Source organism: Leucoraja erinacea, chromosome 17, assembly GCF_028641065.1.
Source record: "Leucoraja erinacea ecotype New England chromosome 17, Leri_hhj_1, whole genome shotgun sequence".
In the NCBI taxonomy this organism is placed as follows: Eukaryota; Metazoa; Chordata; class Chondrichthyes; order Rajiformes; family Rajidae; genus Leucoraja; species Leucoraja erinaceus.
In genome coordinates this window covers 39,848,151-39,860,961 of record NC_073393.1, presented here as the reverse complement: position 1 = coordinate 39,860,961, position 12,811 = coordinate 39,848,151, and the positions used below count along the sequence as shown (strand labels likewise).

The window sequence follows — 12,811 nt, the reverse complement described above, 5'->3', positions numbered from 1 at the left end:
GGCGGCGCAGCGGCGGCCTGGCCCACGCTGTTTTTATACTTACAGCTCCAGGTAACCCCTCCACGCTCCAACGGCTCCCCGGGCTTAATGTTATTTAAAAATTTTATCCAACAATTTTTTTGCGCCCCTAAAAATATAGCGCCCGGGGCAACCGCCCCACTGCCCCCCCCCCCCCCCCACGCTACGCCACTGCGCACACGCACACATCACAAAGGCAGGGGCCAGGGAAAGCGGGGGAGCGCTGTCTGAAATTCACACGGTGCAAAGCCAAGGTGATACAGACACACACCGCGATGAACAGGAAGGTTAAGACGGCTAGCACAGTGCACGGTAAGTCCATTAAAAGAGGGGGAGGGGGGGAGGGGGGGAGGGGGGAGGGGGGGGAGAAGGAGTGGAGAAGGAGTGGAGACACTTTTTAGAAGCCACACAACGTTTAATAAGTCAGAGATTAGATACACAGCTGTGAAGTTTGGCGGACATTTAATATTACCGGCCGGTTATCCTTGGTTCTGAAAACTCGTGCTTATGTTTTTTTTCCCCCAATGAGCCAATGAAAATGCCCAGGTCAGCAAAGGCGATTAACTAAAACTACATACGACCACCTCGACTACCTACAACTACATGGCGACCCCACTACAACTGCACCTACAACTACAGGATTATCGATTTTCTCCACGGTGACCAATTTTTGGTTGCAGAAAAATTTTGAACATGTTGAAAAATTTGCGGCGACCATACTGAGGCCGCAACTAGTTCCCAGAATGCGGGAATTACTCGCGACCATGAAGGAGACTCACCAGAGACCACCAGCGAACATGTGACGACCATGTGGCGAGCGCAGAGTCTCCTGCACACGCCTAAAAAGTCGCCTAAGTGGGACAGGCCCTTTAATACCTTTCCTGCTAAATTAAAGAAACTAAACCTGTAAGAAGTTGGAATACAGCACAGTATGCGGTTTCTCTCCAAAACACATCAATTGGTCCAGCTACCGGATGGAGCAATGCATTAAAAAAATTAATTTCCTATGAACTGTATCCTACAATGAAGAGAAGCTATAAACAGGAAGCTAAATGCTCAGTCGATATACAATCTTAATAAATACATGACATTCCTCCTTCGAACATGCTACCAAAATATGAACATATTTTGTCTTCCCAAAAGTTGTGCTGACATACATTAAATAATGATTGAATGTTGAATAAGGTTGAATAAGTTAGGTCTTTATTCTCTGGAGTGCAGAAGGTTAAGGGGGGACTTGATAGAGGTCTTTAAAATGATGAGAGGGATAGACAGAGTTGATGTGGACAAGCTTTTCCCTTTGAGAATAGGGAAGATTCAAACAAGAGGACATGACTTCAGAATTAAGGGACAGAAGTTTAGGGGTAATATGAGGGGGAACTTCTTTACTCAGAGAGTGGTAGCGGTGTGGAATGAGCTTCCAGTGGAAGTGGTGGAGGCAGGTTCATTGGTATCATTTAAAAATAAATTGGATAGGCATATTGGATGAGAAGGGAATGGAGGGTTATGGTATGAGTGCAGGCAGGTGGGACTAAGGGAAAAAAAAGTTGTTCGGCACGGACTTGTAGGGCCGAGATGGCCTGTTTCCGTGCTGTAATTGTTATATGGTTATATGGTTAATGAAATCCTTTTACACATTGTAGCTACAACATAACATACAACAGTAAATATTTGCTACTGTACAGCCATTTATTGCAATATCCAAAGCAATTACAATAATGTGTTAGCTCTGCCTCCATAAATAGTGGTCTCGCTTCAAATTCTGTGTTAAAGGCCCACGAGAGATAATTGTACAAAATAATTGTGGGTGGAGATGGAATATGAGTAGAGAAAAATGGAAAATTACCAGTGCACAGAATGAAACATTATGACCATGGAGAGATGAATATTATCACAACGAATGGAAGGAATATGATCAGGCAGTAGAATTAATATCATCTCTGCACAGAATGGAATGATATCAGTTAGAATAGGATATTATCATATGGGGAATGAAATGTTATTAGGGTAGAGAATGGTATATTGTCAGGGGACATATGGAAGATCATAGCTGTAGGGAAAAGAATATCTCAGTGCATAAAATTGAATATTACCAGGATGGAAAATGGAATATGATCGTTTGGATAATTAGATATTAATAATGTCACTAAAGGAGTCTCGTCCATGCAGTGAATAGAATATTACCAGGATGGAGAGTGGAATTTTATCAAATTGACAGACTTTTGTTATATAAAGGGCATTAAGAAATATTGAGTCAAAGCAGGCAGCTGGAGTTGACAGAAATTAGCATTAATGTAGATGAATGGCAGGACAGGGTCAAGGGCTAACACTGATTTAATATTGTTTAGGAAGCATCTGCGGATGCAGGTTTACATCGAACATGGACACAAAATGCTGGAGTAACTCAGCAGGACAGGCAGCATCTCTGGGGAGAATGTAATGGGTGACGGTTCGGGTCGAGCCCCTTCTTCAGATTGAGAGTCAGGGAGAGGGAAATTAGAGATATGGAAGGACAAGGTGTGAAAAGAACAGATCAAAGCAGATGTTGATCAATAAAATGTACAATGGTTCATTGTTGGATGAGGGGAAGCTGACAAGAAGGCATACAAACAGTAAAATGAATGAGGAGGACAGCGAAACTAATCGGAGAACTAGGGTGGGAGGGGATGGAGAGAGAGTGAAACCAAGAGTTACTTGAAGATAGAGAAATTAATATTCATACCGTTGAGTATATTGATTTAATATTCTTGTATTCAAGTTCTGTTTTCCCTCTTTCCCATCAGATGTGAAGCACTGGACCAATTCAATGAAAATGACAACCACTTTGTCAAAAATGGGAATATTGGTTGGTGAATATTTTCAACATAATTTATTTATCAATTACACATTCTATAAAAAACAATTAATCTGCCATCTTCGATAGTTATAGGACCAATACCCTCCAAACAATCAAGTGTATTTGAAGTTGAGACAATCTTTGAATATGGTGTTTTGATTGTCTTTTGATTTATGATCTGTGCTATCAATAACCCAACTTTCTATTCTCATTTGCTGTGTTCATTAGTGCTTCACCTGGGCACCAATATGAACCATCAGAATCAGCATCAGCATCAGCATCAGAATCACACTTTATTCGCCAAGTATGTTTTACAACATACAAGGAATTTCATTCGCCAGGTCAGTCATACAATTAAAAGCAACAAATCACTCAAAAACACATTTTAACTGAACATCCACCACAGTGACTCCTACACATTCCTCACTATGATGGAAGGCGAAATAAAGTTCAAGTCCTTCCTTATGTTCTTCCTCGGTCGGGAGCCTCGAGCACTCCGTTGACGGGATGGTCTTGCTCCCGTAGCCGGCAGCGTTCTGGCACTCCGCATCGAGGCGTTCAGCTCCTGCATCAGGGGAATGTCAGCTCCCCCACGCTGGGCGATCGAACCTCGAGTCGGGGCTGGTCCCGAGACTGCGAGCCCTTGATGGTAAGTCCACGGTGGTCGCGGTGGGAACGATCCCAGGCAAGGGATCCACTCCGATGTTAAGTCCGCGCCCCACGGTGGGGCTCACGACAGTCTGAGGCCGCTCCCAGCTACAGCGGTGGTAGGCCGCAGAGCCCGGAGAATGTGATCCGAAAATTGCTCACATCTCCGGGAAGGTAAGAACTTGAAAAAAGTTACCCCCGATCCCCTCCCCCCTCCACCCCACATGTCAGGACTTTCATATGAAGAAAGACAGGATAGACTCGGCTTGTACACGCTGGAATTTAGAAGATTGAGGGGGGACCTTATAGAAACTTACAAAATTCTTAAGGGGTTGGACAGGCTAGATGCAGGAAGATTATTCCCGATGTTGGGGAAGTCTAGGACAAGGGGTCACAGTTTAAGGATGAAGGGGAAATCCTTTAGGACCAAGATGAGAAAAACATTTTTCACACAGAGAGTGGTAAATCTCTGGAACTCTCTGCCATAGAGGGTAGTTGAGGCCAGTTCATTGGCTATATTTAAGAGGGAGTTAGATGTGGCCCTTGTGGCTAAAGGGGATCAGAGGGTATGGAGAGAAGGCAGGTACGGGATACTGAGTTGGATGATCCGCCATGATCATATTGAATGGCGATGCAGGCTCGAAGGGCTGAATGGCCTACTCCTGCACCTATTTTCCATGTTTCTATGTTTCTATAAAATAAACCGAAGAACATTAAAACCAAATTTTAACAAACTGTCCCAAAAGAGTGCTGACTATGGACAGTCTTTCCAACCAAACCAGCAACATTGCCTTGGGTAAATGGCAATAAAATTTGGCAATTACGTCAGAATAAAATTGACCCAGTCAATATTGGGAAAGATTCATCATGCATACATTAATGGTAACTGGAGAACACTCTATATACTAATTTTGTTGCCTGATGTCAAATGTGTGCATTTACGTCCGGTTGAATCAATGTCAAAAGCTACAATTTCACTGAGGAGCCAAGATAAGGGGATAATACTGGCAGTTCAAAGTCCTTTATTTGCTGTTGAAATTGTGGAACTTATCAGAGGATGGAATGAAGAAAAGACTTTCCCAAAATTGTAATCTTCTGTGGTAAGAATTGCTCCGACTAATCTGACATTGCATTTTCATTGTAATTTCTTCATAAAACTTCAATGAAATATGATACAGTGCAGACATTTAGTTTTAAAAATGAAAGTAATCACATGGAACAGCTAGCTAGCAGGTATCCCCAGGAAAATATCTGAAAGATGACTCACATAATTAAAATTGTTAAGTAGAGAATTAGGAAATCCAACACATCATTTTTCACCGCTTTGAATGCATCGTGGGGATAAGCTAAGTTTAAAAATATTGTGGAATAATTAAAATGACAAGAAGAGGCAACACAATCAGTCTGAAGAAGGGTGTCGACCCATTGAGGTGAGAAAAAACGTTTTCACCCAGAGAGTTGTGAATTTATGGAATTCCCTGCCACAGAGGGCAGTGGAGGCCAAGTCACTGGATGGATTTAAGAGAGAGTTAGATAGAGCTCTGGGGGCTAGTGGAGTCAAGGGATATGGGGAGAAGGCAGGCACGGGTTATTGATAGGGGACGATCAGCCATGATCACAATGAATGGTGGTGCTGGCTCGAAGGGCCGAATGGCCTCCTCCTGCACCTATTTTCTATGTTTCTATGTTAAAACATTGCCCATTACTTCTCTCCAGAGATGCTGCCTGTCCAGCTGAGTTACTACAGTTTTTTGTGTCTATCTTCAACTCAATCATCATCTGCATGTGCAGAGTCATTAACAGGGAGTCCACTCCATATCCCTGTTATATTCCAATACAGAATCTTACAAAAATAGATGTAGTAATTCAGATATTAAGGGGAGGATATCAGATGGTGCATTAACCAGCACCTGTAGCGCATAGTTGGTGAGCTAAATCACACGCATGAACTATCCAAAGGAGCATTTGTATTCAGCGCGCTGGCGCAGCGCTAGAGTTACTGCCTTACAACGCTTACAGTGTCAGAGACCCGGGTTCGATCCCGGGTTCGATCCCAAATACAGGTGCTGTCTGTACAGATTTTGTACCTTCTCCCCATGACCTGTGCGGGTTTTCTCCGAGATCTGAGGTTTGCTCCCACACTCCAAAGACGTACAGGTTTGTAGATTAATTAGCTTGGTATAATATGCAAATAGTCCCTAGTGTGTGTAGAATAGTGTTAGTGTGCTGGGATCGCTGGTCAGCATGGACACGGTGGGCCGAAGGGCCTGTTTCTACGCTGCATCTCTGAACTAAACTAAACAAAATTTATTTTGCGCTCTCTGGAACCACTAATGTATTCCATCGTCTATTAATTGGCAAGGTCAATCTACAACTTTAATAGGGGGATGTTGTATCAAATCTATGTGCACATCTTTCATAATTAGCTGTCTAAAATTAATCTTATACGTGCTCATGCAAAAACACAACCAGATGGACTCATATTTTCGACACACGTAATCGCTATTGACATTCACCTACCTCCACCCAATGTCCTTGAGACTGCGTCAACAGTACCACGGATGGATCAGACTTATTGAGAGTATCTCTGTCCAACAAGGATTTGCAGGAAACACGTAGCTCCACCTTGGACACACAGGGAGCTGTAACAACACCAAGTGGGTTTGGAGATACTCTGCCTGTGAGCTCAGTCATCTCTGCACCAAGACCTGTAGGAGAATCCAGGAGCAAGGAAAGAGCACTGCGAAGATCTTAACACGGGACTGACGGAGATCCGTCTACACTATTAGTGTAAACGCAGGTGTTGTATTGCAGTCTTGTGCCCGCAGAAGAGCTAGAAAGCCATTTCTATGGTGGCGATTATATCAGTGGATTCAGCTTCTATCCACTCTGGATCCTCAAATCCAACCTTTGCTAATGCTTGAATTCTTCCATCTTGAGGGTCCAAGGATAATCAAAAGTAACTTGGAAGAGGCAGCAACTTTTCGACAAGGTATCAGAAGTTCCTGGAAATAAATCAAACAAGACTTGGTTGTATTAAAGCTCGCATTCAATTGAGTTAGGCTTCTCAATTTACATGACTGAGATTTACAGTAACAATTGGTTTCTTTAAGTAGTAAACATTTTTCTAGCATTGTTTTGAACATAATCTATTCAATCCTGCTGGAGAAACAAAATAAGAAAACACAATAATATGACAGAGAGGTAACACTTGTGTTATATTAAAAAATAAACTAGAAAGATAGACGAACTAACCCTTTCAAATAAAATCTTCTTCATGTTCATGTCATCTGATTGTAATTTAAAGATATATTAATGATTTATTAGCTAATTAATTGGTTAGTAGCATATTCACCAACTAAATAAATTGAATAAATTGATTTAGAGGAGTGCTCTGGGGTGGTTTCGGGGGTGGGGTGGGGGGTGGGGGTGGGAATGGGGGGGGGGGGGGGTGGGGGGGGGGGGTGGGGTGGGGGGGGGTGGGGGTGGGAATGGGGGTGAAGAAGGGAGCACAATATTTCAGGGTACTTTTGTAACTTTGTCCGTGCCTTGTGGCGACTCTTGTGTGCTGTGTGTTATTACAAATAATTTCACTGTACCTTCACGGTACATGTGACAATAAAGTATCGATCTATCTAAACCATTGAGAACTGCCAGAAATCAATGCCAGAACTGCCAGTAATCAATGCCAGAAATCAGTGTCTGCAAGTTGACATTCAGCTCTGAGCTAATATCAGAGATTCAGATATGGCAATGCACTTCTTCCCACCCTGCTTCCTGTAAAGACTCTATCCCCTACTCCCAATTCCTCGGTCTACGCTGCATCTGCACCCAGGATGAGGTGTTCCATACCAGGGCATCAGAGATGTCCTCATTCTTTAGGAAACGGGGGTTCCTCTCTTCCATTACAGATGAGGCTCTCACTTGGGTCTCCTCGATATCCCGCAGCTCCGCTCTTACTCCCCCTCCCCCCCATTCGTAATAAGGACAGAGTCCCCCTTGTCCTCACCTTCCACCCCATCAGCCGTCACATACAGCACTTTCGCCACCTCCAACGGGATCCCACCACTGGCCGCATCTTCCCATCTCCACCCCTTTCTGCTTTCCACTGAGACCGTTCCCTCCGAAACTCCCTGGTCAACTCTTCCCTTCCCACCCAAACCACCCCCTCCCCAGGCACCTTCCCCTGCAACTGCAGATGCAACACCTGTCTTTCCAGGTGAGGCAGAGGTCCTTTCCCAACCTCATCTACTGTATCCGCAGTTCCAGGTGTCAACTTCTCTACATCGGCGAGACCAAGCGCAGGCTCGGCGATCGTTTCACTCAACACCTCCGCTCAGTCCGTCTTAACCTACCTGATCTCCTGGTGGCTATGTACCTCAATTCCCTCTCCCTATCCCAATCTGACCTTTTTATTCTGGGCCTCCACCACTGTCAGAGTGAGGCCCAGCGCAAATTGGAGCAACAGCATCTCATATTTCGCTTGAGCAGTTTACACCCCAGCGGTATGAACATTGACTTCTCTAACTTCAGACTGTCCTTGTTTTCTCTCTCCATCCCCTTCCCCTTCCCAGTTCTCCCACCAGTCTTACTGCCTCCACCTACATTCTATCTTTGTCCCGCCCCCTCCCCTGGCATCAGTCTGAAGAAGCGTCTCGGCCCGAAATTTCGCCCGTTCCTTCTCTCCAGAGATGCTGCCTCACCCGCTGAGTTACTCCAGCATTTTGTGTCTATGGCAATGCATCAGGAGAAGTGGCGGAATCTTACCTGGATATTTTCCTTCAGAGTCACAGCTTTGAGGCTGAGATTCGCAAATGATCGGTCAAAAGGAAGAGAAGGGGTGTGGCCACAAGTCAAACAAATATTGGGCTCCTGAAAGTACAATTAGAGGAACCCAGACCCTTGTTCATAGCCCATAGAGATGTGAGAAAAGAACGGGTAATTAAATCACTGGGTAAACCGATTGGTAATCAGATGGGTAAACCAACCACTGTGGTGCGCTGGGAGAGGGGGGCCTTCATAAACAATGCAGTAATGATAAGAAAGCAGAGATCTGAAGATGAGTACAGTTCTCTGCGTGTATGACTATGTCCCTAACATGATGTTGCCTGCCAGTGTAAGGAGTAAGAGGCTGGAGACGGACTGAGTGAGGGGGTAATAATCCATGCTTTAGTCCGTGACAGGACAAATCACACTGGTAGAAACATAGAAACATAGAAACATAGAAATTAGGTGCAGGAGTAGGCCATTCGGCCCTTCGAGCCTGCACCGCCATTCAATATGATCATGGCTGATCATCCAACTCAGTATCCCGTAGTGCCTTCTCTCCATACCCCCTGATCCCCTTAGCCACAAGGACCACATCTAACTCCCTTTTAAATATAGCCAATGAACTGGCCTCAACTACCCTCTGTGGCAGAGAGTTCCAGAAATTCACCACTCTCTGTGTGAAAAAAGTTCTTCTCATCTTGGTTTTAAAGGATTTCCCCCCTTATCCTTAAGCTGTGACCCCTTGTCCTGGACTTCCCCAACATCGGGAGCGATCTTCCTGCATCTAGCCTGTCCAACCCCCTTAAGAATTTTGTAAGTTTCTATAAGATCCCCTCTCAATCTTCTAAATTCTAGAGAGTATAAACCAAGTCTATCCAGTCTTTCTTCATAAGACAGTCCTGACATCCCAGGAATCAGTCTGGTAGTCTCTGCACTCCCTCTATGGCAATAATGTCCTTCCTCAGATTTGGAGACCAAAACTGTACGCAATACTCCAGGTGTGGTCTCACCAAGACCTTGTACAACTGCAGTAGAACCTCTCTGCTCCTATACTCAAATCCTTTTGCAATGAAAGCTAACATACCATTCGCTTTCTTTACTGCCTGCTGCACATGCATGCCTACCTTCAATGACTGGTGTACCATGACACCCAGGTCTCGCTGCATCTCCCCCTTTCCCAATCGGCCACCATTTAGATAATAGTCTGCTTTCCTGTTTTCCTGCAGAATTAAGATGGTGGTCTGCGGAAGAATTATGATCAGGTAGGGTCCTTATTAAATTAAAAAGAACCAAAGCCCCATACACATTAGAATAGTATCAATAACATTTGGGAGTTAAAGGGGGGGAGCTGCTGAGCCAACCCGTGTTCTCCTCGAAGACCAGAGATGGACCCGGTGACGATGGATGTGGCAGGCGGGGAGTGAGGCGGGTAGGAGAGGAGAGGAAACCGGCGGTCTGGCCTAATGCACCCTCAAGGCCGGCTGCGGGAGGCTCCCATCCCCCTGGGGAACAGAGGTGGATGAATGAGGAGAGGGACGTGGGTTCGCTGTTCGATCCATGGGAAGGCGATACCTGGAGGCCCAACAGCAGCCTGGGGCTCGCCTGGAATGGGCACCGCTCATAACAACTAGAGGCCGGATTGGACTTTGACAATGGCGACAAGGCCTGGCGCCACTTGCACACAGTATCAGCGACTATTTCTGTACAATCTGCTAATCGGAAATGTGCTTAGGTATGTTATTGGGTCTCCTGGACTGTTTGTAAGAAAATAATTTCACTGTGCGTTTGCACTTTGCACATGTGACAATGAAAGCACCTTTAAATTGCCCAAAGGTTGGTGTGGGAGAAGTAGGTTTCAATTGTAGGGTTGTTGCACTAATGCTGGGGGAAAGGGTATGGGCTATTCTGTTGGGATGGGCTTCACTTGAATTAAAATGTCCCAGCAAATCCGATAACGAGGGCTATTGGTAGGGCAAACTGCAGGGCAGTGAAACTAGAATCTTTCAGGTTGGAATAGTACATAAAAATATAAATAGAAAAGAGAATTGTAGACCAGTTAGGCTGACATCGATAGTAGGGAAACAAAATGAATGTACATTTAATGTAAAAGGACAAAAGGTGCAGGTGAACTGCTGCAATGATGAGGTATGAAGGGCCGAATGGCCTACTCCTGCACCTATTGTCTATTGTCTATTGTCTACTGCAGCAATTGGTGTCGGGAGTAGGTTAGTGATAGATGTCTGAGCACTATAGTTGTAATTTGGATGAAGGCATCAAGTATAATACATTCACTTTGCTGATGATACATGGTCTGGCGGGAATGCGGTCTATGCGAGCGAGAGAGACGTCGGCGAGAGGGACCGGGGGCCATCGGGGAACCATCACCAGCGTGAGCGCCGGCGGTCGGTGGAGGACGTGCCGCCAAGAACAAGGACCACCAAGAACAAAGAGGACGGTGAAGGGGGAGGGAGGATTGCCCCTATATTGAACACTTTGGTAACTTTGACAGCATCCTTCACGTGGCTGCCGTTACACTTGCATACTTGCACTGTCTGCAAACAAAGAATCTCACTGTACCAAGTACACGTGACAATAAAGCATCAGACAATCAAGTTGAAAGGTGTTGATGTTTAAAGGGGTCCCGAGAGAACCTGTGCACACATTATTGAAGATTCATCAGATGGAGCAAGAAATTAGTTAGGAAAATGGATTTGACTTTTATGCAAGTAAGTACATTTGTGGAGATATTTTATTGTAATGAAATGGGACCTAGTGAGACTGCTGCCAAAATAGTGTGTACTGATGTGATCTCCCTACACAAGGAAGGTCACCACAATCTGATGGAACAGTGGACCAGGCACAAGGGGCTGAATAGGCTGTCCTAGCTTTCATGTCACATATACACGCACTCATTGCTTTGATCATTCCAGTTCATGCATTCGTTCTCATGGTATGGTTCTCCAACATAAAATTCCCGCTTGAGTTTGATGGAATAGAATCGAAACACAACTCATGCATTAATTTATACTATCGGTATTTACAATCCGACAACATCGCTCCTTAATTTCCTGTTATGTGCATTCACATATGAATCAACTCATTTTTTATTCACTGACACGATCTCCCTTCCTTTAAATATTAACATTTTACATCTCTTGTTCTCCAATTGGTGAAGAGTCGGTTTTAACAGGATGAGACCAGATGTGAACCAAATGAAATGGAAACAAAACTGTGATTTAACAATGGTGTTTTTAAGGTGGGGATGTTTCGGCTAAAACCCGTCCAAGATAGATGTTTTTATTCCTCTCCTCCCTCCCTTCCAAATGTAAAGCCAGAGGTTTAACAAATAAACAAAAAAATATTCACAAATCAGAGGACAGAGAAAGACTATAGTGTTAGAGGAAGGTTGGAGACAGAATAAAGGACATATGTGGGTTAATGTCATCGAGGCATTGAGTCATACAGCATGGAAACAGGCCTTTCAGCCTAACATGCCCATGCCATCCAAGATGCCCCATCTACACGTTCCACTTGCCCACGTGTGGCCAACATCACTCTAAAATAGTTGCCCATCAGGTTCCTTTTAAATCTTTCCCCTTTCACTTAAACCTATGTCATCTGGTTCGTGATTCCCCGACTCTGGTTAAAAGACTATCTATTCGCCTACTGGTCTTATATACTTCTATAAGGTCACCCCTCATCTTCCTGTGCTCCAAGGAATAAAGTCCTAGCCTGCTCAACCTCCCCCTACAGCCCAGGCCTTTGAGTCCTGGCAACATCCTCGTAAATCTTCTCTGCACTCTTTCCAGCTTAACAACATCCTTCCTATATCAGGGTGGCCAAAACTGAACACAATATTCCAAATGTGTTCTCACCAATGTCTTGTACAACTGTAACGTAACATCTCAACATCTACACTCAATACCCTGACTGATGAAGACCAATGTACTGAAGGCCTTGACCACCCTATCTACCTGTGACGCCAGTTTCAAAAAGCTATGTACCTGCGCACCCCTCTGCTCTACATCACTCCCCAGGGCCCACTGTGAAGGTCCTTCGTTTGACTTCCCAAAATGCAACGCCACACACTGATGTGCATTAAACTCAATGAACTATTCCTCACCCCTCTTGCCCAACTGATCAGGAAGCTGCTGTAATTTTTTGATAACTATCTTCACTGGCTACAATACCACACATTTTAGTTTCATCTGTAAGCTTACTAACCATGCCTTGCACATTCTCATCCAAATCGATGATATAAAGCACAAAAGAAGAGAATGTGGAAAGACTTTTTTAAATGCTAGTTCAGCCACAACTGGAGTATAATGTTCTGGATGCCACACTTATGGAAAGATGTAAATGATTTAAGCAAATGTTTTTTTTCTTGGATCATGCTGGGGATGAAGGGATTCAGTTGTGTGGCTCGACCAGAGAGGTTGAGACCCTTTAGGACTGACAAGATGATCTCAGAGAGGTATTTGTAATCAGGATGCAGGCAGAATTGACAGAGGAAAACCCATCTCATCGGCAGAACAATTA

General features: G+C 44.5%; 1 protein-coding gene across 1 annotated transcript in view; it reads right to left on the bottom strand.

Annotated features, from left to right (window-relative positions):
• Positions 1–12,811, bottom strand: part of cpne7 (copine VII) — a 172,050-nt gene that overhangs the window by 151,384 nt on the left and 7,855 nt on the right. Inside the window, exon 2 of the mRNA XM_055649026.1 lies at positions 6,023–6,507. Within this exon, the coding sequence (XP_055505001.1) occupies positions 6,023–6,196 (174 nt within the window). The 5' untranslated portion in view covers positions 6,197–6,507. The remainder of the gene's footprint in view (positions 1–6,022; positions 6,508–12,811) is intronic.